A 25,701-nucleotide genomic window follows, 5' to 3' on the forward strand; every position below is an offset into this window, starting at 1 on the left:
ACACCTCTTTGATGATACTTTTATGTTTACAGGCTAAGCAACTATCACACAGTAGGCACTAATTCTGCTTCACATGACTCGTATGTTGCTGTATGACCTTTACATGTACTAGAATAGAAAAAGACAATAACTAAGGCTTCAGAGGATCTGTATTCTAATTTCATTTCTTTTTGTTTTTTTGTAAGGTTAAAGGGGTTAAGCGACTTGCCCAAGTCACAAAGCTAATTATTAAGTGTCTGAGGCTCCATTTGAACTTGGGTCCAGTGCTAAACCACTACATCACCTTCAATTTTTTTTCTAACACTCATTACCTATGTGATTTCGGGATCAACCACTTTCTGGGGACCTTGCTTTCCACATCTGTAAATGAGGCAATTAAGTTTAGATGATCACTTGAGATCCTTGCTCTTGAGCCATGATCCTATTTCAAGACTATTTGATGAATGTTAAAAAGTTAACATGGTAAGAGGTATATTTTCAAACATTATCTCTGATCCCTTCTCCTTGTGTGACTTGAATTGATCACACGCAATGGTTCTTAGTGATCATTCTCTTTAAAATAAAAGTGAGACCCAGAGTTTAAGGGAAGAAAAAAAAAGGAAAAGGATCAGCTTGTCATTTTTTTTTTAATTAAAAATGGGTAGCCCTAGGAGAAGCTAGTGGCACAGTGAATAGAGTACCAGCCCTGGAGACAGGAGGACCTGCTTTCAAATCCAGCCTCAGCCACTAATTACCTGGATGGGTGATTTTGGGCGAGTTACTTTACCCCATAGCCTTGCAAAAATATTAAAAAAAAAAAAAGGGGCAGACTTTTACAATCAGATCTGCTAACTAGAAAGTTATTCTTTCTCTTCTGTCTAGGATATCTCAGACAAGCTAAGGCTCTGTAGATTCTACTTCAAGTACTTCTACTGAACTGAGAACTAGAGGAAAAGGAGAAAATTAGATCCTTCCTAAACTGCTCCTCCACCCAAAATAAATACACCCACTCAAAACATGAGACTTACATGGTTATAAACACACCAGATAAATGGTCAGAGAAAATGAAGCAGCAGTTTTGAACAGAAAGATATTAACCAGTCTTTTACAGGTGTGGAGCAAGAAGAGGTTTAGGTTTAATTACTAATGGTTTACAAATAATATGCAATGGTATACAAATTAAAGCAAATCTATGGTTTCTCCCCATTGCATCATATTGGCAAAGATGACAAAAAGGAAAATGACAATTGTTGTAGCAGCTATAAGTTCATTAGGTTCATATACTGCTAGTGGAACTTTGAAACGGTCAAGTCATGCTGCAAATCAATTTTGACCCACACTCCCTCACCTCCCAACTAATAGGGATTAGCAAACTATATCTTGAAAATGGAGGACAGTTATTTGTCTCTCAGGTCAGTTTGCTAACCCCTATACTTAAAGAGACTGAATAAAAAGAAAAGGATATACTGTACTAAAATATTTTATAGCAATTACGCAAAAGACTGGATCTGTAGTCAAGAAGACTTGAGAACAAATCTGGCCTCAGACGTTTTTGCTAGCTGTATAACCCTGAGAAAGGAAGAGTTACCTCTATCAGCCTCAGCTACCTCACTTGAAAAAAGGTGATGATGGTAGATCATGGGAGAGGATAGACAGATATTAACACATTTTCTTTCTTAATTTTTTGCAAGGTGGTGGGATTGAGTGGTCTGTTCAAGACCAGGTGGTTGGTTGGTCTCTGAGGTGGGATGTAGGCTGGGACCTTCCTGACTCTGTACGCTGCGCCATGCAGCTTACCCCAAAGCACACTTTTGAAGAGGGACAGAGTGAAAGGAGAGAGAAAGTATAATTGATGGTAGTGGGGAGGAATGGATAGAGGAAATTACAATCAGCAACAGCAACTGTGGAAAAATATGGAAGTAACTTCTCTGATATCATAAAGAATGCCAGCCCCCAGGGACAGAGCTGATGGTTTCTGAACACAATCTGAAGCATATTGTTTTCTCTTTCTTTCACTTTCATTTCTCATGATGTTTTTAATTTTTGTGGGGGGAGGGGGATTATATTTATTCTTACAGTAAGACTATTTTAGTAATGTGTAATTAAATAATGTAAATTAAAAAAGGAAAACAGTAATGATGATGGAAAGTCATACAATGACATTAGTATGTGTGTGTGTACACACACACACACACACACACAAACACTTAAAAAAACACAAACTTCATAAAGGAGAAGTTGAGTTAAATAAGCTTTGGCTATACAATGAACACCACTGCTTTTTTGTATTCTTTTAAATCTTCTAATCAAGAAGAGAGTCCATGTCCTGCCTTGTTGGTGGAGCTGTGAACTCATCCAACCTTTCTGTGGAGCAATTCGGAATTATGCTGAAAGAGTAATAAAAATGTGCAAACCGCTTAATCCACCAATACCACTACTGGGTCTAAACCTTGAAGACATAACGAAAAAGGATAAAAAATCCCACATGTACAAAAATATTTATAGCAGCTCTGTAGTGGCAAAAAATTGGTAATTGAGGGAATGCCCATCAATGCCTGGACAAATTGTGGTATATATATGTGAAGGAATACTAATGTTCTATAAGAAATCATAAATAACCTGAAAAGACTTGTATGAATTGATAGAGTGAAATGAGCAGAACCAGAAGAACATTATACACACTAATAACAACATGGGATGATGATCAATTATGATGGACGTTTTCATTTCAGCAATACAATAATCAAAGACAATTTTAAGGGACTTGTGATGAAAAATACCATCTGTACTGAGAAGGAACTAAAGAGCTTAAATGAAGACCAAAGCTTATCTTAAAATTTTTTTAAGTTGTCATATATTATGTAAATTTATTATCTCTAATTTTTTTCTTCCTTTTCAATCTGATTCTTCTCTTCCAATACTTTTATGATTAGCAGGATTACAAATGTGAAGACTATATCAGTTTTTTTTTGTTAGGGTTAAGGAGAAAAATTCTAAAACTCAAAATTTTGCAAAAACTGATAAAAGGGGGCGGCTAGGAGTCAGGAGTACCTGGGTTCAAATCCAGTCTCAGACACTTAATAATTACCTAGCTGTGTGGCCTTGCGCAAGCCACTTAACCCTGTTTGACTTACAAAAAACTAAAAAAAAAAATTGATAAAAAATACAACTGTATATAGCTGAAAAAAATAACACTTATATAATAATTTTAAAATTAAAAAGTATGCATTAATAATGGCACAGGAGGTTAGACAGGTCCTACACCAAACTGGAAATGCTGTAAACATAGGCCTAGAAATACAACATGTGTCTGCATCATCCTGCCTAGTTTTAGAAAGACCTAGGCACAAAAATTCACAAATGGTTGACAAATGTATAGACTTAAGGCATAAAAGGGAAATATGCCCAAGTCATTTAATAGGCATTTAAACTCCTGCCATGTAACCAGCACTGTGCTGAGTGCTAAGGACACAAAGAAAAGCCAAGGCCAACTCAACTCCCAAGCACACAGTCATTAATGGAAGAGAGCATGGAAAAAAGAATGTACAAACAAGATATAGACAGGATAAACTGGAGTTAATCATAGAAGGGAGTGTTAGCAGGAAGAACTATTTGCATTTAATGAGGCTAGAAAGGGAAAAAGCAACATTCTCTCATTTGATTCTCACAACAACCCTGGGAGTTGGATGCTATTTATTATACCCATTTTACAGCAGAGGAAACTGAGGCAGACAGTGATTACGTGACTTGCCCAGGTTCAACCAACTAAGAAGTGTCTGAGCCTGGAGTAGAAGTCCAGGTTCACCCACCTCTAGCTTCTTGAAGAAGGTGGGATTTGACCTGGCAAAGACATCAGCAAGAATACCAAGATCCTAGATGTGAATGTTCTAAGGACAGATCTGGTTCCCCTTCTCAGGGAGATCAAAAACAACAGCAGCAGAGTACCCTCATCTGATGAGTAAACTCTGCTAAAGAAGGTTATTTCAAAAATCCCAAAGTAAAACTAAAAGGAATATTTTTAGTAATCAAGTAAAATAAATACTAAACACCTTTTACCAAATGTCACTTCAAACTCAAGACCTAAAACTATCCCCCAGAAACACTCTTTATCAGTTACAAAGATACTGGACAGTCCATCCTGCCACCCTCCAAGACCTCAGGCAGAACTGGCTGGAAACTTGTGTCTCAGCAGTGCTCCAAGGACAAAGGAGGTCATTGTAAAGCTGATTCTGATGCTGAAGGATACAGAGGGTGCTGCAGGCTCAGAGTTCTCAGAGGATCCACACACTTCACTTGGACTTTTCAGTCTTCATTATGACTTTAAACTGTTAACTATACTGATACACTGGGCCAGAACAGCTCCATCCTAATACCTCTAAAAACTAAGCTAGCTAAAATGCAGCAAAATCTAAGTTTTAGGAGAACTTTTATAGAATGCATTATCTCCTACACTCTTGAGTAATGAAGTAGCAGTGATAGAAGATAGAAGGATTTTGCAAGAAGGTACCCTCAGAAGGAATGAAGGACCATTTCATTTGCAACTGATTTTGAAAATGTGCCACAAGGAAAAAAGAAAAAAAGTGTTACATTCCCCCTTCCATCAAAAAGTTTTTCTAGACCATAAATATTTAACCCACAGGTAATATAAAATAGGGAAAAACAAACAAACAAAAAAAAAGATAAGCACTAAAGCAGTTAGCTTTCTATCTTCTTTAATATCTCTCATTCCTTTTGAAGCCCTATCTCATCTTTCAAGCTATTGAGAGTTAGGGGATGCAACAGATAAGAGTGCCAGTGCTGAAATCAAAAACACTTAACATCCCGAGTTCAAATCTGAACTTAAGCACTAGCTGTGTGACCCTGGGCAAGTCATTTAACCCTGTTTGCCTCAATTACCTCATCTATAATATGTATTAGAGAAGGAAACAGCAAACCAATATCTTAACCAAGAAAATTCCAAATGGGGTGATGAAGAGTCAGCACAACTAAATAAAACAACAAATAAAGAATTAATTTACCTTTAGGCTATCCCCCAATCTGTGAAAATCTTAAAGTGTTTCCTCACAGAAAACAATTTTACAAATGCTAACTGTACTGATACATTGGGCCAAAACAACTCCATCCTAATATCTCTAGGAACTAAGGTATCGTAATATATCTAAAATAAAATAAATATAAATGAGGTAATTGGAGTATAGAACTGTACTCATAATATCACTTGAGTTCTAATTTGAAGCAAGCACCTTCTCTTCCCTAAACCCTAGTCATAAAATTAGCAGAAATCAAGTGATTGGCTTAAACTTCAAAGGCATGATGACTTGCAGACGATGGCTCCAAAGGGAAGTTAGGGTCCTGTGGAAGGTATGAAATGAATTTCCAACCAAGCTCGAGGGGACACTTTTGTGGATGCCCACTGTGTTCTTCCTAGATAACTCGGCCTTGTTTTACATGCTTCCAGTGGCTTGAAAATAGGATAGGTTAGTCAATAACATTAATTAAGCACTGATTTTAGTGCCAACACTCTGAAAAACACACGGGATGCAAAGAGACAAAAGACAGACCCTACCCTCAAAAAGTTCGAAATCTGATGGATGAGACAACAAAGACAAAATGTACAAATTATATTCACAGTAAGTTGGAAATAATTAAGAGAGGAAGACTCTCTCTCAGGAAAGGATGGGGAAAGCTTCCTGTAGAAGATAAGATTTTAGTTGGGACTTAAAAGGAAGGCAGTAAGTAGAAATGGGAAGAGAAGGCATTCCAGTCATGGGAGACACCAGTTCCCAAAGCTTGTTTGTTCAGCAGCAAGGAAGGCAGTATTGATGCCAAACTGAGGATTTTTTGCATTTATTCTAGAGGTCATTGGGAGCTACTGGAGTTAACTGAAAAAATCACTCTTGTAAGCAGAACAGAGGATAGACTGGAGTGAGGCAGGCAGACCCATCTGTATCCCTGGTACACTGTAGAATAGCAATTCCTTATCTTCTTACTTCCTCTCTCTGAAACATGTTAAAAAAAAAAGGAACAAGACTTGCAAGGTTTTGACTGCAAGAAACCTGGGTAAGTAGATTTAAAAAATTCATTCCTATACTTTCCCCCACTTAAACCCCAGAGAAAGACAGTAGTATCAAATGCAAATGATGAGACTAGGCATATTTATAACCTCTATCAAAATATTTAAACTGCAGGAGCCTCAGTTTCTTCAGTGGTAAATTGAGGGGATTAGATTAAACTGTTCTCTCAAATCCCTTTCAGTTCCGACATTAGGAGAATTTGTCTCCATTTCATAGGGAAATTTAGGTTTGGATTATTTGGGGCATTTCCTCACATAAACAGGGGGTATGTGCCTTGAGGATGTGGGAAATGATGTTTCCAAGGATTTATCTCACTCTGGTTTCCCCTCCCCATGCAATTCTACCCTGCCTATCAATCACAGCACAGACTATTTGGGAAACAGGGAGAATCAAAGGGATTTGCAGTCACAAAGTGAAAGGGGAGCCTTAGTAGGAGAAAGAATTCTGAGGCCTTTGAGACAACTGGCTGGGTTTACCATTTCTTTTTAAGGGACATGAAATCAAGAACCATAGCAGTACAGATCTAGAGTTGGAAGAGACCTATGTAATCTTCCAGTCCTACAACCTCATTTTACAAATGGGGGGGAAAAAACCCAGGAATCTCAGAGAGGTTTAAATGATTTGTCAAGGGCAAATCTGACTCCAAAACCAGAATCCTTAAGGCAGCTAGATGTCAGTGGATTGAGAGGCCTGGGCCTGAAGTCAAGGAGAGTCAGTTCAAAATTGGCCTAAGACAATAGGTGTGTTGGTCTGCTTCAATTAAGAGCTCATCTCCAAGGGTTCCTTTAAGAATCAAATGAAATAAACATTTGTAAAGCAATGTTTACTCCCTCTCCCCCTCATTTCTTCCCTTCCCCTATATGGTATCACACTGAATACAAAGTAGTCCTTATAGGATTAGAGGTTTTCCAGATGCCCATAAAGATGGTAAAATTTAGGTTGTAGAACTTTACATTCATAGGGGTACAATGGCTAGAGCACAAGCCTGGGATTCAGTCAGAAGGATATGAAGTCAAATTCAGCCTCAGATAGTTAATAGTTAATGCCTTTGCCTCAGAAAACAACCAACCAAAAATATATATTCGTGAGAGTTTTTAGTTTTTTCTACCCAGTAAAGGAAATATAGATTCTAGGATGGCATGGGATTTTGAACAATGACCTCTCAGGACCCCACTCTGTTTTATAGTTAGAGTTTAAAAATAGTCTGTTGATCAAGTGACACAGAAAGGTTTGCCTCTCCTGTGGACAACAAACACTAATAACCTCAGTCAATGAATGGGAAGGGAAGAAGGATGTAAAGAGATCAAATCAAGAGGAACTGGTGGAAAAAACCCTTACTGAGAAACAAATCATTACTTAAACATCTTCAAGATCCAACACAGGCAGAGGATAAGAGTCACTAACCAACACATACTGACATCCTAGCTTACCAATAAAGGCAATTCAAGATATTTAGCTATAAACTTATTCTACTACACTTAATGTTTTGACCTATGGCCTATAGAAAATGGGAGTGCAGATATAGCCTTGGAAAACCAGATAGGTGGGAGATTTTGTAAATCTCTCTCTTTTCTTCTCTTTAGATTTTTGTAAGGCTATGGGTTTAAGTGGCTTGCTACCTAACTGCCCCAAGATTTCTCTGTTGCTGTGACTAAAAATGTTATTACCCATGAAGAAGGACGTGAAATTCCTGGTCTTTTCTACATGTTTATGTAGAAACAAAGGGTGCTGATATATGTAATGAGAAGCATGCTGGAGGAAAGGGGGAAGGAAAGGCAGATGAAGGGGCAATAGAATGTGTCTGGGTTAGAATGGGTTAGATTATCTGAGACTTAAGTTTATTCATCTGTATATTAAGGAGGGTGAGATAAGAAGCCGTCTAAGATCCATTCAAGCCCTAAATCTCTGATCCTATGACACATATTTGATTCAGGAAGAATTCAACCTCATAACACACCAATGATAGAGCAAGCAATAACTGCCAACATTTTTCTTTTTATAAATCACAAATTCTAAATAATAGATATTTGGAGCCCTGACACACTCTTCCCAGTTTTCCTCAATCATTTTTCCCTTTCACCACTCTTGCCTTTTTCTATATTTATAAAAATATAAAACAAATTCATGTATATTACTATGATGTTTCTACTGTGAGACCTTAGGTAAGTTGTTCATCTTCCCTCAGGGCTCCAGGAACCTCTCTCCAGGAAACAATCAAGTGCAGAGGAGGTTTCACTCTGCCAGGGGTGGAGATTTTTCTCAAGAAGTTTCCCCTGTCAGTGAAAACCACAGGTCCCATCCCCACCTCTATCCTAATTAATGTCCAGCACAGTCGCCGTTTGTATGTGATTTTCAGTGCCTTTGGGAAGGGCAAGAGATATGAAACAAAAATTACAATCAACAGGGCCTGTTTTCTGGCTTCAGCTTCTCAAATGTGAGCCAAGGTGAATGTGAAAGCCATGTAAATTACAGAAATGAAAAATAAGAGTATGCAAAACTCCATTTGAATATGGCAGCTTAAGTAATTTAAATCATTAACTTGCTTACCTCACTAATAAAGATTTAAATGAGGATCCCATCTGGGCAGATAAAAGGTGTCACAAAAATCTAAACAATCAGAATTTATATTTTGCTTATTTTACATAAAATAAGAAAATTGATCAACTGGTTTCAGAGTACAACAAATGAAAAGCAAAAAAGTAATTGATGGTCATGAATATGGCCTTTTGTTTTTAAGAAAAGCTAAATTATTCTTTGATACCCTCAAGTCAGGGGAGGAAACAAATCACAATTTAAAAAGTCTTGGAATGGGAGCAGCTAGGTGGTGCAGTGGATAAAGCACTGGCCCTGGAGTCAGGAGTACCTGGGTTCAAATCCCGTCTCAGACACTTAATAATTACCTAGCTGTGTGGCCTTGGGCAAGCCACTTAACCCGTGGCTGCTTTGCAAAAAAAGCTAAAAAAAAAAAAGTTTTGGAGCAAGAAGTCCTAAGTTCATATGGAGACTGACAGTCACTAGATATATGACTGCCAAATCACCTAAAATGTTCTTGATCTCAATTGGTTCCTCTGTAAAATGGTAATAATACAATGTTTCTTAATACCTTCACAGACTTGAGAAGAAAACAGGTCATAAGTCAAAACACTATATAAAAATGGGAATTATTATTTGAATTCATATATATATATATATATATATATATATATATATATATATATATATATATATATAAAGAAATTATCTAAGATACAAAAATAATCAAGTATTGTCATTAAGATGAATTGCCCCAGGCTGGTGTCCAAATTCAGGTGAATTGGAGTTATTAATTACTTTGCACTATCCCATCCCCTAGAGCCAAGATGTGACAGTCAATGACTCACTTTGGATACACAAGAAGGACGGAACAGGGCCGCTATTCCCAAGACAATTCATTACTATCAGAATCACATATTGGTTCCCAGCATCACTAAGTTTTAAAAAGTGGCATTCTCCAATTACTTCTTTTAAAAAACGGAGGGAAATTCCAGGCTTTTTTAAAAATTAAAGATAGTGGCTTTTTGAGATGCTTCATTTTTTCTTTGCCAGTCTACAGAAGAGAGGAGTGCTAAAGATTCTCCTCCCCTGTAGCCCCACCCAGTTTTAGACATTCTTCTTCTTTCAGAATGTGACCCTCCCCCACTCGGCTCCCACTCGCTCCCATCCCCTCCTCCTCTGGAGGACAGACATCAAACAGCTGCACTAATCTCCCTTCCCAGTTGCTGGTTGAGAGATGGAACAGTGAGAACCCCCTAGCTGCCGGCCTCCAGGGGATCCTAGGAATCCACACAGAATTCTAACACCCAGCTGGATTTTTCAAACTCAACTCAAAGTAGCAAGAGTCTGACTAGTTTCACAAAGAGCTTATGTAAGCAGGAGCAGAGAAACTGGAGAAGTTAGAGCCTGGGCAGATCATAAAACCTGGAGAAAGGATCACTTTCCAGATCAGAGAACCCAGGATTTTTGGCATATCAGAGAAAAGAAAAGAAAAGAGAAAGAAAAGAGAAAGAAAAGAAAAGAAAAGAAAAAAGAAAAGAAAAGAAGAAAAGAAAAGAAAAGAAAAGAAAAGAAAAGAAAAGAAAAGAAAAGAAAAGAAAAGAAAAGAAAAGAAGAAAAGACAAGACAGGCCTTCCAGGTTCCCAGCTCCATTTGCCCACTTCCCTCCGGACACTGCCCATCCATCTTTGTCCTACTCCCTGGATGAAGGAAGGGGCTGTTATATTTCTTCTATGTCTAGGAAGATGCATGAGGTGTGTGCATTCCCCAAACCAAATCAACTTCTCCTTGTACCTAAATCAATCTATATTATTTAGATGCAGATTAAGAAGGGGAGCTGGATGGAGGGAACCTCTGGATGACTCCAAAAGCTACTTTCAGTCACTCCTACCTTGGAGGTCCCCAGTGAATAATTTTCACTGTAATTTTCCAGAAAATCTAGAGAAGCTATGAGCTCCTTCAATTTCTTAACTTCTCTATTTTCTCATACAGGAACTTTTCAGTCTGATGAAAGAAAACACTAGATAAGCTTGTCCCTTCCTTATTTATTGCTTAGAACAGGGATCCCTATCTTGTTAAGTCACAAATAAAAGTTTTTAAATGCCTAAAAGACTTAAGTTTGCAATAAAAACCAATTATGTGGAAGTGTAGTTATCTAAAAAAAATTTTTTTAAGTTCACAGCACCCAGTTTGAAAGCTTCTGACTTGGACGGATTGAAGATTTTGTCTTGAAAATTCCATCTTCTCGGAGGCAAACAAGATGAATGTTTTATCCAAATAAAATTTGAACGCAGAACATCGATCTACCAAATAGCTTATTTTCCATTAAAAGTCACAGTGCAAGACACTGCAAAGGGAATAACGGCACCACCAGGTGAATTTCCCCAAACCCTGTCTTCATTTCTGCTATAGCCATACTCTGCCTGGAGTTACCCCTTTCTGTTCTTATAGCTGTGCTCATGTACAAGACAATGAATGTGCCATTTCAATACAGCAGGTATCCTCTGTTGCAGCCCTTGATTACTGCCCTGCTAGAAGCCCTTCATTCTACTCTGTCTGGTCCCCCCATGATCTTCCTTGTCTTCTCCAAGTTAACAGAGAGGTTGGAAATCAATCAGTCCTGTGCACTATTGTGGCCATACATTTTTCAAAGTGTATATAACTGATTATATTTTCTGGGTTTTGTGATTTAGTGATATCACTAATGTCCAGTGCAAGGAGCGTGGAAAAAACAGCGCACCCTTGGATACGTTTGAGTCATTCCTTATGTTCTGAATAGACTTGAATGTCTATGATGATGGACTTCCACTGCCATTTGGGTCAGCCAAAACTCTCCATTCAAACTCAGTGATTTATACTTGTGACTCCCATCTTTATTATCTATCCATTATTCCCTTTCTGCCCCCCCCTCCCAACAATTATCAAGGCTCATTTCTCTTGGTAACTAAGCCATACACTTTATACTAAAGTTGGTCTTCTAAAGCAATATATTCAACCAAAAGCAGTCAATGATGAGAATTAATTAATGTACTGTTCTATAACAGACTCTTCTTGGTCTGTTCTTTTATAAAGCCTATTCCCACTCCCCAACAAGCTGTCCCTAATGGAAAGAAAGCTCCCCCTGCTCTCATCATGGGTAGGAGCCAACCTGCTTCTACCTAGGCAAAGTTCACAAGCCAGGGTGTGGTTTGCAGGGAGTTCAACAGGATGAAAGACTGCCTGGAGGGGCCATATCCAAGAAGAAGCCACAGTCAACTCCTCAAAAACAATGAACACCTTTATAATGTAGCTAAGGACATCTGTCCCTGTAACCATCAGAGAGAGAGAGCCATGAAGAACTGGAGATTCTGCTTCTAACCCTTTCTTCCCAGGACCAAAGGCAACTTTTCTTTACAGCTCTTCCTTTCCTTTCACAATGATTTGCATTCATAAAGTAATTTGTTCACAACAACCTTTTGAAATGAAGTGTGTTTGGTGGCAAAGGCACTGGGTTAGGAGTCAACCCTGATAACCACCTACCGGTTTAACAAAGGGCAAGTCTTGAAACTATTTGAAAATTAATTTCTTCAACCAAAAAAATGAAAGACTGAATAGATTACCTCTAAAGACGCTTCCTTTCACTTCAATTCTATTATACCCAGGTCTCTCAAATCTAAATCCAATGTTATTTCCACCTTACTTATAGCTGCTCTGGTTGTGAACTACAAAGTGCATTTTTCCCTCTGATAGATTCAGTAGTTTACTTAATGAGCATATGGATAGTCAATATGAACATGCATTGTCTAGTAGCAGGAAGGTTGTGATGGCCTGGGCACTCCCTTCTGCCCTTATTCTATATTCCTCTGCATATAACCAGCACTTAACTGAACGAAGTGTCAGTGACTGTGAATAAGACAAAAATGAAGCAGTCCCTGTCTTCAAAGAACTTATATTCTATTGATACTTTTTTAAATGATTAAGAGATGTGGCAACAGAAATTTTCCTTAGAAAGAAACCAGAAACGAATAGTAATTTACTTTGCTTTAATTTCCATGCAATTTCAGTTTGTTAGCCAGAAAGCAAGGATTTAGAATATTAAGAGTGGAGTAAACCAAGATAATGATAAAAAAAAAAGATACATATCTATTTATATGATAGCTCTGACATCCAACAGAACCACCTGACCCATAGAGGACATACACAGGTCCAAATCAATGTAGGTGGTAATTTTCAGTACAAGGGAGGCTCCTTTGCCTGTGCCCCTCTAATAACACTAAAATAAAATCCTCTGGCTGTAAAATTATTATACTATTTACAAAGCACCTTCCTGCCTCTCTGATTCTGAGATTAGGAATGGAGAACCTTTATCTGCTAAAGTGCCATTTGGAAATTTATAACATCATTCATTGGTTATATCTCATCAAAAAATTAATTACCCCTAATAAACAACTAGATTTATTGAATTTTGAGTCCTTCATGTAGAAGCCTTGGCAATGGCAGACCAATACAATACTCAGGCCTTACTTATAAGGCCAAGTACAAAGTACTATAAATATGACAGGGAAAGGATTTTCTTTGTAAAACTGCTAATATTGGGAAATAGGTCATAACATGGTTGGAAATATTTGTAGTTCCCCTAATCCTGCCCTGTTTCTTTCCCGTCTTATGGAAACGTACCCAGAGTAGGTAAACGGTCTATTTAAGCTCATAACTTTTCCTTGTAACAGAAAAGCAGTATGATAATGTGATTGAGGGCAATGTCAGACTTGCTTCCATACATTTGGGCTTGACTCAGCAGCAAACAAGCATCAAAATTTTTTAGAAATAAATGCTTTTCATTTTTAGAGCTATGATTAAACATGTATCCCCAGGAAAAAATTTTTTCTGAGGACATGACAGGGAAATAAACCAGTAAACTCTTGAGATATCCATTTTTTCACATGCACAAAGCTATCTCATAAGCAAATAAAAATGTGCAACTTCTTGTAAACATTTATCATCTTTTTTGCTTGACTTGATTTCTGATTGTGAAAGTGCCTGCTCTGTATTCAAATACTATATACCTCAGATTTAAAGAGATGTTTGCTCTTTTAAAAAATCATTTGAAATAATGTTAACAGTTGTGATGTAAATATTTCATTCATGGCAATGGACAATATAGTAAAGAGAAATCGAGATCACCAAGTTTTACTTCTCAACAGATAGAGGAGCTTCCATCAAGGAAAGGGAAATGAAATTAGAGATATGCAACTTGCTTTCCTCCTAAGCTCCAGAGTCACATTTCTAATTGCTTCTATTATAGGTCTACTTGAATATCCTATCTAAAGCTTATATTCCAGGTTCCCAAAACTTGTTCCTTGTTATGAATTTCCCTATTTATACCAGTAATCCCCCCACCAGCCCACTCTTTCAAGTTTAAAAACTCTCTCTGAAGACATCTTGGATTCTTAATCTTCCCTACTTCTCACATCCATCATCTATCTGCCAAATACCTTCCCTTCTCTTCCTCAAATCTCCCTGAACTTAAGTCCCTCCTTTCTACATCTTGGGCAGCCATCCACCCACCTAGACTACTGTTAACAGGTGCCTAAGCTGGCTTCCCTTCCCTCCTTCTCTGTCATTCTCCAAGCAAAGTCAGCCTACTGACCATTGGCACTCTTAGTTTCTTTATGCACAGATTTAATTTGGCCATGTCTTTATTCAGAATTCATTAATGGCTCCATTCCTAGGAAATCAAGTCCTTAATCAATATTCAAAATCTTCCACAAGCTGGCAACAAATCTACTCACCTCAGCCTCGACATCTAATATCAATACTTACTGTGAATGTTCTATTATTCCCATAGAGCTCACAACCCCTCAGACATTTTGTTGACTGATTGCCTGATTTCACTTAAGTCCAACAGTATTTCAGTGCTCAAAGCATCTTTCACATGCTACCCTCTCAATGAAGGCTAATTCAAATACCTACTTCTCAGCAATGCCTTCCCCAACTACTCCCATTGGTTGAACTTTTCCTGAATAGAGGTCAAAGCATCTTTTTGCTACCTGTCTTGTATTTAATACATATTATTTGTGCCAATTCACTCTACTTGACTATTAAACACAGAAGGTCAAGGATTGTGTTTTAACCCATTCCCCTATTTATCTGGGACCTAATATATAGCCTTTAAAACAGATTTTTTTTTCCCATTTTTGCAAGGCAATAGGATTAATTGACTTGTCCAAGATCACTCAGAGAATTATTAAGTGTCTGGGGTCAGATTTGAACTCAGTTTGTCCTGACGCCAGAGCTGGTATTCTATCCACTGTACCAGCTAGCAGTCCATAATAAGTTGCTTTTTTAACTGTTTAATAAAAACCTATTAAATCAACAATTCTGTGAATTTGAGAAATCATAAATATAGTATGCATGTATGTCTAAAAATACGTACGTTCACATATTCAATACAACATAACAGAACAAATAAAAAAAAAACTCTGCCAATGCTTTAACACAAAAACCCTTTCATTCTTTTTACTGTTGTTGTTGCACATTTAATTAACAAACATTTTGCTTCCTTGGAATAGCATCAGTGGGAAAAAATGGGTGGTATGTCCCAAGCATAGTGATGGACAATATGACAAGAGCCTGCTGAAAACACAGTTAAGTCATAGAATGGAACCAAAGAGAAGTCTTTTAATTTAAATCCAATCAAAATAACTGAAAACTGATGAAAAGGTTAAATAAGTATTTGATTATTTAAGTCGTGTGCAAAATAAAAAGTAAAGAAGCCAGGGGTTATATAATAAGGTTACCACATTAGAGCCTTTCCCTACCTCAGGGAGTTATCTGGATGGGCCTCCATGTGAGTCTCCAAGCCATACTTGCAAACAAATTCCTTGAAACACACTGGGCAGTGAAAAACTTCATCTGTCTTCTTCTCTGTATCACCTAATTGAGAATCCTCTATCACCTTAAAAAAAAAAAAAGAAAGAAAAAACCGAATGTAAGCCATCACTAAAACTGACTTTTTATAGAGTTATTCTCAAGCAAATTCACTTGATCAAAGGACATTAGCTGACAAAGAAAGGTAAACTTAATTTGCCCTTCTTTCAGTGTGGGTAGAAGGATGGGTAGGTGGTCAAGGTGTCCTCACTCATATTATTTCTCTATAAACGTTCGACTAATTCATTTTAATATATCAGAAGATCAGGTGTCTGTAAACAACATACAAAAAGACCCCTTTTCTGAAGACATTTTTGTATACCATACAGGTAAGAACATGTTAAAAAATCAAATTAATACTGGATGGACTGTGTCAGACACATACCAGTAAGTCCAATTAATGAGAAGAGTTTCCTATCAAAGGTCATAAAAATGAAAAGCAAGAAAGCAAGAATGAATTAAAATTCAGACATGCTAATAATTGTTGAACTGTCCAACACAAAAGACCTTTTTAGCAGGAGTTAGATCTTCTTTCTCTGAGTCAGCCTCCTGACTTAGTTTCCTTTTAGAGGTTATCCGTCTGCGTTTCAGTGGGGATGGGGGTGTTGTAGTTGTCGTACTATTGGGATCCTTCTCATGAATCTTCATATGTCTGATGAGGAAAAACCCAGGAAAATATTTTAACGGTAAGTCACAAAAATCCATTTCAGGTATTATTTTCCAATTTTAAATTCTTATAAAGGAATATTAAAATGTTTTAAAGTCAAAGTCCAAATGTAATTACTTGAAGACTTTTCACTTAATTTACACATATGCTTTCATTCATTTCAAACAAACATTCTTAGCTCTGAGTGTTCCCTTCCTCTTCTACTTGTGACAGAGTTGAAACAAAAAGTTATGGAAATTCTTGCTGCATGCAAGATATTGTTTTTGAATGTAATCAACATCAACAATATAAATAAGTCAGTTTTTTTTTCAAGATGAAAACACACTAGTCTTTCTTGGCATTCAAAATTAAAATGTTTCACTGGCTGCTTTAAAAATACTATCCTGAAAAGGAGGAAATATGCTAATATTGAGAAATAGAAAGAGCTTAAGTTAAAGGGTCAGACTTTGAATCCAGATTCCACTATTTGCTACCTTATAACCTTTGGGACTGTAGGAAAGAAAAAATTTAAACAATTTCAAGATACTTAATAGCAATGAAATAACCAGAAAAAAAAAGGGGGGGTTGCAAGGCAATGGGGTTAAGTGGTTTGCCCAAGGCCACACAGCTAGGTAATTATTAAGTGTCTGAGGCCAGATTTAAACTCAGGTACTCCTGACTCCAGGGCCAGTACTGTATCCATTGAGCCACCTAGCGGACCCTGAAAAAGGATATTTTTTTAAATATGATTTTCATAAAATTTATATTACTGGGAAATTTCCAAAATCAAAAATTGTTTAAATAAAAAAAAAAAGGAATTAAGGTTAAACTAAAACACATCACAATTTCTGTAAACCTAAACAAACAAAAGGTGTGAAAATGCTCTATTATTTCAAAAACTAAAGCTTCAGATTGAGGACAGGGTATTGGTTAAGTAATATACCTACTGTTGTGGTCATTTGAAGATAATTCTGACCATCAGTAGGGACATGCTCTTTGATGGTTTTATGTTTGAAATCATGTGACGGTTTTGCTTTGATCTGTTCATAATCTATCATTTGACCGAAGGCAGGCAGGCAGGTGGGTCAGCATTCAGAAGAGTCTATGCATACATGAAGCACAGTAAAGCGAAATATCCCAAAGAGTTATCAAATATGGGGCCATGGCCCTAACAGCATCATGTTGTAACCAGAATTCCACCATATTCCACAATATAGCTAAATTTTATATCTCACCAATACAGGTCCATGCCATTTCTTATCTACAGTTTATTAACAATATCTGGCCCATATTCTAGAGATACTATACACTGTCAGACCTATTAAAATCAGCTCAATAACGGCTATTTCTCAAAGCAGTCAGCCTGCATAAGTCATTTGGTAAAGCTATTAAGAAAATGGGAAAAGCAAAGATCTTATTTCCATTTTACACCAACTTTTCATTTATAGTAACCTGTCTTCCCAAAAAGCATGCATCTCCTGCTAAGTATTGGATATGTACCAAGCACACAGAAGATCTCTTAAATCTAGGTGTTTAATAGAGAATCTTAGCACCTAATCATAGGGAACCCAAGAGGCCCAAATGACTTATTTTTATCATAGTACAAGCTTTCCATACTGCTCACCTTGCTCAAAAAATCATGTGGGTCTGAAATGTGTAATCCAGTAAGTAACAAGGAAAATAATTAAATCTGTAATTTAAAAAGGTGGTAAACCACAGTTTTGACTTGTACTGCCTAAATCAAAATCTAAGACATCTTAATCATCTATGTTACTAGAAATATGCAATTATTTACTTTAAAAGAACTCCAAACAAGCAGTTTTCAGGTTAGATAAGTAGAATCTGTAGAGCTCTGGTGGTGCTCTTATCCTGTGGAAGACTTATGTAACGGACTTCACTTCATCAAGTGCCAAAAGAAACAGCCCAAGAATAACAAGAACCCAAGGTGTACAAAGAACAGGAACCTTCATCATCCCACACTGTAGCATAAAAATGGTTATACTCCCTGAAATCCCTGTTCAACTAACATTGAATAGCACCAGAAACAGGAATATAGTCACTATCTCTTATTAGAAGGATTCTTTGTTAGAAGGGAGTGAACAGTGACTCTGAAAAATAGATCAAAAGAGAGAGAGAGGTAGAGAGATAGACAGATGGGTGGATAGCATGGTCTATTGGGGGGGGGGGGGGGGGAGAAAACACCTAACAGGTGACCTTGAGTATATCACTTAAAAACTTGCCAGGCTTTATCTCCTTTGTAAACTAAGAGAATAGCTGTTTATGATTCTTTCCAATGACAAGTTCTACAAATCAAGATTGCTCATTCTTAAACAACTTAAAGAGACAGAAGTTCACAGTATTCTGACATGCTTTTGTTTACCTATCTCCTCTCACCCTCTCATTTAAGAGTTTGAAAAACTAGCTATTGACAAAAAGACTAATGAAATGTTTATGTTTATTATTAATATTATTATTATTATTAATGCCCTTGGTTTCTATTGTGCCAGTGGCAAACCCACAGGGCCATTTGCAATAATAAGATCAATAACAGTAACTGACATTTATCTAATACTTTAAAAATAAAATGCAAAGCAATTTACATACAATAGCCATATTATATCATTTTTGAACCTCAGAATAGCTCGAGAGGCCAGTATTATTATGAGGTCTAGGAAATTATTTCAAAGAGATCAGTAACACAATACAGAATTCAAACCCAGATCTCTCTTGATGCTGCCAAGTCATGTGCTCTTTACAATTTCCCAATGCTTCCTATTTGTTATCTAAGTTTTCCAAATAATTCTCTGCGTGGATTTGATTGAAATGCCAGTTTTCCGCCTCCCTCATGGAGAAGGTCCAAACCAGAAAGATACTGGCCAAAACATGGCCAGTTTCAACCTACAACTGATCTGCTAGGGACCTCAGGTCATCTAGTCCATAGATGGGGAAACTCATCAGATAAAGAAGCAGAGAAGTGAAAAGAGTGACTCCCAAAGTGATAGAACCTGAGACTAAAACCTAGGTCTTCCCTTCACACTCCCAGCTGAGTCAGTCCTTACAGAAAAATGTGAACAGGGATGCCAATATAGGAATGGATTAATTTGTGCTTTTGAGATGCCTGTGACTTCTTATTTTATAAATGAGAACTTAGGTCAAGATGAAATTAAGCTATCTAGCCAAAAACAACTTCCACAAAGCATTTCTTCTTCTAATGATCCGTCTTGAATCATCTCCTGTCCTAGCCCTCCATCCCAAGTTGAATAGCTCACAACCCCTCAGATTTTTGCACTTTCTTGATGTAATATTTATTAAACTTGAAGAAGGTGCCAGGAATCAGGCAGGGAAAGGATCCTCTAATTATACAAATAGAGCTATATACCCTTGCCAGAGTTTGAGTAGCATGAGGACATGTCTCCCAACTTCAGAGAATATAAGGTTAATAAATATCCAATGGCATTGATCCTTCTCAATTTTTAGTCACATAAAGCAGATATATAAAAACTTTCAAGTTGCTGTGGTCATTATGATAGGTTCAGCTGAAGAAGCTGAACCTAGAGCACACAGTTCAGCATCTTACGATTATTTAAAAGCTAAACTCCTAACCCAAATCCTGACTTTGGACTTATGGTTTGGACAACAATGGTTGTCCCCAATATTCAATGGGAAAACCAAAAATTCAGCAAAGTACGGAGATAGATGAATTCTGAGATAAAACCAGGATACTGCACTGACAAAAAACCAGATAGATCCCAAGTCAGAAGAGCAAACTAGGTAAAATTACGTTACCTTAGACTAGCAGGCAACCAAACTCTTTCCTTATAATTAACTCTACTCCAAGGCTGCCAAGACCCTGAAAGCTGTGCATATCACATCATAAGTAAAACTGGTTAAACTCTTCTTTTTCGGACTTTCTGTCATCTTTCCATTTCCACCTTTAGCGTCCCTTTCTCAGCTCCATAAAAGTCAAACATTCATATGGTCTAAAATACTGTCTCACTGGGGAAGGGAAGGAGACGCTATTTTATATATGGATTAGAAGATGTGAAAGGAATTAAAGTTATAAAAGAAAAGAAAACTTTGAGCATTTTTAGGTTTAGCAAATACTGTACTGGTTGAAAAATATTCTTGATATCATTCCTCCAATTCCCAGTTATACCCCAGTGTGATTAAGTCCCCAGTTGTTTGGTAACCTGTGAAGCTGTTTTTCCAATGTTTCCAGTCCAATAGCAGTAATTACTTTCTTAGGTCCAATTCACTTAATAGTTGGGGCAATTTTAACTGTGAGTTGAAGTTAAATTTTGAAATCAGATCTGCTCCGATCTGTCCTATGAAGCTAGTCTCCCTTACTTATCTAGTTATTAACTCCTTATAGCTGGCATATCAACAACTGCTATTCTTTTCCTCACAAAATATCTTACAATAAGTGAGAAAAAGACATCATTAGACTGCTATGTAATGGTAGCTTCTGAGCATGGCCAGAAGAAAGAAAGAAAATTAGGGAAAAAAACAAAAGGAACAAATCTCCATCAATTCTACTAAGCGTCAGGTCTAAAGATATTCCCAAATTTAAAGTGTTGAATCATGTAACATCAATCCAGTAATTGTTGCTTTTTGAAAATTTGTCCAAGCAGCTGTGAATTCACCTAATCAAGCTACCATCATCTGTAAAATAGGAAAGCCAGTCTCAAAGATTTTTGCTATCCAAGACTAATAATTTGTTCACATTGATATGAAACATTTGTTCAAATGTTTTGCTGAACCAAGATAGACTACTGGATTTATATAGCATTCTCATGATAATAAACTTAACCTATTCCCCCCCCATTAACAGTAGTTTTGCATAATGGATTTATGTTAACTAGTAGTGACTCTTTCTACATGCTCACAAGTCACATGTCAGATTAAACAAATATTAGAAATTCTGCCAGAGACAACTACTACTACTCCTACTTTGTAGGAGGATGGACAGGTATTCCTCACCTAGTTAAAATTAGAGAATCCTTAGTCTCAAGTCTTCACAATTCCTCAAAATATTAATAGATGGTAATGTATCATATTATGACACCCTCCTTAGAATTTTGCTGTAAAAATTATGTTTTTTTACCCTTCTTGGTAATTCGGGGGGGGGGGGGTTATTCTTTTCTGGAAATAATTCTTATAGTTAGTTCAGTGGCATTTTTTATGAGGCTGACTATTACATGAAATAATATTTTTTTTAAATAATTTTGGCCACAGCAACCCATAAGGCCACATTTCATAATAAAAGATTGCAGTCTTGGGAATTTAAAAAAAAGGAACAGACTATCTCCATCCTCAGAGAGTTTACTTGACACATTACTGATTTTACAAATATCTCTTAGATTTGTGTGATCTTCTTCGTTTCTTCTACTACTCTAATCCTAGTCTATATTACCTAATTTACTATAGCTCCTAACTGGTTTCTGTCCCTTAAGATTCTACCCACTGTAAAATAAATTTGGTGTTCCAAATCACTACTTAAAGTTGAAGTTCTTAGTATATTACTTAACTCAATAAACTAAAGAGCACAGAATTTTCCCATTAAAAAGAGGCTTAAGTTATCTATAAACAATAAACAATAAGCAACCAATAAACAAAGTAATGATGAAAAAATAGCCAATAATTAATGTTATATTTTGCCTGATTGGCAAAACAATGGTAATTTCAAATAACTTTTATTTTGTATTTGTATTAGCTTACAACTTCATTTTTAACATGCTATAATTTTAATTCTCCTTCTTTAAAAATTCTCTTCTTTATATAATATGAATATCTCAAGATTATTTTCTTCTGTCCCATCTTTAGTGGAAAGAGAACATTAGTCATCTGCATAAAAGCTAGGAATGACTGGGATTCAGCACCACTCATGTCAAATGAAAATAACCATCTGATGGTCTACCTGCCAAGCACACCATGTGATAAAATGGAATGGCTATAGCCTGGAATCCGACCCCTACCCCACTGTGTCATTATAGCCACAGAATCTGGAGCTAGAAGGGACATTACAGGCCATCCAGTCCTTAGAAATGAGAAACAGGAGGTCCATTAACTGATGGCACAAGGACACAAGGGCAGCGAGTGGTCAGTCAGGTTGCAAATCCTCTTTCATTTCAGAGTGGTACCCATTCCACTGTGTCCACTCTTTATAGCCAATACAACCATACAACAATACAGACAACAAATCTTACTACAAAACATAGATCTCCAGTAATTTTACACTACATAGTTTGCTGGGCTTAGGTATACGGCATTTAAATCCTCACTTCCAGGAGCAGTCCATCAAGGTTTTTTTTTAATTTGTTTTGTTTTTATGTAGAAGCCCTTGCTTAAAGCCAGAGGTTCTCCACCTGGGATTGGTGAACTAGGTAAGTTAGTTAGCTAGCTGGACAAAGAGAAACAATTAAGTGGATTTAAATAAAAAATAATTTCATTACAACTCATTTTATTTGAAATCTTTATATAATTTTTATATATCAAATGCATTACTCTGAGAAGGGGGCCATAGGCATTATTCTGTCAAAAGAGTCCACGACACACAAAAAGTTAAGATTCCCTGCTCTAGTCCCTGACCCTTGGCATTATGGCAAGGGCTAGGCTTACAGCCCATCTCCACCTTCCCATACCTAAATATAACTCTTAGCAGTAGCTCCCCTTTTAGCCACTCTCAGAAGAAGTCAAGGTCTTCTCCATCTGATTCCCTGGCTCAATCTTGTATTAGTGAAATAGTCTGTATCCAACCCATACATTTTCCTATGGGCACTGCTTTTCTCTTTACACCTGTGTCTCCCTAGACAGTTTACCTAAGTAAGCTCTCCATCAGAGATGGTCCCTATTAAAAGAGAAATTTCATTACTTAAAGCAATTCTTCCCATTTCTGGGCCCTTCTGCCCAGGAAAAAGTAGGAAGGATAGCAGGAAGGGTAGAAAGAAGTGAAATATACTGCATATCCTATTGGGAAGCTATAAATCGGTACAATATAAAATTAAAAGGGATCATGGGCCTTTACTGAAAGGGACCTAATCATAACCCCCTACACCCCACCCATGGCATTCAGTGATTCACCTAAGGCCAGGCTATTATCAGAGACATTATCCATATCAGAGACATTTTAAATCCATTATTCCTACCATACCTAGTATCCCCTATGGTTATGATTAGGACCCTTTCAGTATACTACTATGATCCTTTTTAATTTTATATTGTACTGATTGATATTTAGCATTTTAAAAGTATCTCTTGTCTTTCTCTAATTAATTATACAACATGAAATGCTACATTTGTATTCATAGCATCAAAGATGAGAATTGTATGGGTTCCTAAATTTTATCCAACGAATCACCTCATTTTACAAAGGAGGCCCAGAGAACTTAAAATGACTTGCCCAAGGTAACAAAAATAGCAACATCATGATTTAAACTAATAGACTCACACTAAAATCTAGCATTCTTTTCCATAAACTTTACATTCTAGGCCTGAAAATACCATGTAAAAATTAGCACACTAACAATTTCTTTTTGGAAATCCTACCATGCTCATCATAAGAATCTCCAAAACACTAAATCTGTAAAGTAACTCCAAAGACAGGTCAGACAAGGGACACCCTAACATTGTTCTTAAAAATTGCAAAAACAAGATTTTTGGAGTGTTTTTTTTTGGAGGGGGGGAGGGAATAGAAAGTATAAGTTCTATCCACCACTGTCCAGAAAACCTCATAAACCAATGTTTCATAAGAATTGCTATCACCATTATCCAAAAGCTTTAAAACCCATTTTTCAACTCAGTAATGACAAGTTATTTGTAATCAGTGTCAGTGTCCCTTGGGCCTTGTCTTACTCTCTCCTATACACTGCTGGGAACATAGTCAGCAAAAAATGCTTATTTATTGATTAATCAACTTTTATGCCATAAGTGCTCAAACTGGATGAGGTAGAGCCTGGATTAATTTTCCATAAATTATCAGATTAGATCATCTAGATTTTTTCAAAGCAAAGTATGTACTGCTGAACTCACTTTGAGGGAGAGAGGGTGTGGGAGAAGTATTTAAGGCCAAATTTGAATTCAGGTCCCTAAGACTCTATGGCCACCTAGCTTGCCTGAAGCATTCTTCAGGTCAGATACCAAACAAACATAAAAATAGGAAAGAGAAGTTCCCTTTTCAACCAAGACAACAACAAATGTGGAGAGACTGAAGAAGGTGGGTTAAAAAAAAAATTCCTTGGAGGCCTCAACATGTTACTAAGAACAGAGATCCCCCATCAGAAGTGGGTCTTGATGGCTGGTCCTCAAAACACCACAAAGCTTTCACCTAATTATAACACAGGCTGAATCTCAGATAATTCCAGTATTTGCGAACCTTTAAGCTCTTAAGAATGTTAAATTGAGTGGCTCTATGAGGAAGCAAAAAAATGGCTCATTTTATAATCAGTCAAGCTATATGACAACTAAGCAAAAAAAACTACAACTGACCCACCGCACTGAATTCAACAGGTCTAAACAAGTTATAATCACTTTCCCTTTTTGACAGTGGCCACCTCCCACAAAAAGTCTTGTGATAACATTCCAGGAGAACATGAGAATAAGACAAAGTATTTTAGCCCAACAAGCCATCTTTCGCCTATAGGATAAAGTGCCCATGGTGACAGTCAGCACAGGTTTGGAAGAAACGATTCTTAGACTATAGGTGAGTGGGAAATGGAGGAATGGTGTTGGTATAAAATATTTGATTAAAAACAACAAACAACAACAACAACAGCAAATGAAATGGAGGAAGAGGTAAGGACAGTGTGAGTGTTTGGCAGTGACTGGCAGGGGAGGGGTGGAGAGGGAAGGATGGCAGAGTCCAAGAAGGGCTTCCCAGGGCCACTCCACCTCTGATCTCAAATAGGCTCAAAGGCACCTTCTAGTAATTCAAGTGTCCAGTCATGCTTATCCACAGGCATATCAGCCTGGCAGCTTGCAGAGGTTGTCTAGGCCACTGGCTATTCTGATGACTAAAAATCCAGAACGTAGGAAGAGAGATTTCCCCTACTTTTTTGGCAGTGTCAGAATGCTGTATGTACAGGGCTTTTTATGATGGTCCTGGAAAATACCCTTGGATAATGCTAGTAAATTAAACTGATCTCTCAATCTTGATCTCCCTTGCACAGAGCCCCCCCCAGCAAAATTCATAATCTGGCTTCATTTTCATAACCCAAAATGGAATGTGGAACAAAATGAGGGCAAATCTACAAATGAGGGTGCTGAATTAAACCATCTCAAGTCCCTTGTCACTCAAAAGGGGGAAGAGGAAATTCCCTAGGCTGAATCTCTTGGTCCTTGTCTTTTCCCACTAAATCTTTAATGGCAAAGGAAAAAAGAGAGGGAGAAGGAGTTTCTTCCCATTGTGTCCAGAACGTAGGACCAGTTCAAGTGCACAGAGAAGCCTTACCAGATTGTCAGAGAATCTTGGGGGACAAACTAGACTCCTGAGCTACATCATTAATTGAGCTGTTTCACAACAGTTATACAGAAAGCTGGGTAAACAATAACTAACTAATGGCAGCTCCA

The 25,701-nt window shown here is 37.2% G+C and overlaps 1 protein-coding gene across 8 annotated transcripts in view; it reads right to left on the reverse strand.

The window, feature by feature from the left end:
- Positions 1-25,701, reverse strand: part of RREB1 (ras responsive element binding protein 1) — a 146,341-nt gene that overhangs the window by 34,601 nt on the left and 86,039 nt on the right. For all 8 annotated transcript variants that reach the window (XM_074208282.1, XM_074208281.1, XM_074208279.1 and 5 more), the window contains 2 exons: positions 15,999-16,143; positions 15,383-15,519 (listed from right to left, as the gene is read on the reverse strand). In XM_074208282.1, the coding sequence (XP_074064383.1) occupies positions 15,383-15,519; positions 15,999-16,143 (282 nt within the window). The remainder of the gene's footprint in view (positions 1-15,382; positions 15,520-15,998; positions 16,144-25,701) is intronic.

The sequence above is a fragment of the Macrotis lagotis genome, chromosome X (genome assembly GCF_037893015.1).
Source record: "Macrotis lagotis isolate mMagLag1 chromosome X, bilby.v1.9.chrom.fasta, whole genome shotgun sequence".
NCBI classification, from domain to species: Eukaryota; Metazoa; Chordata; class Mammalia; order Peramelemorphia; family Peramelidae; genus Macrotis; species Macrotis lagotis.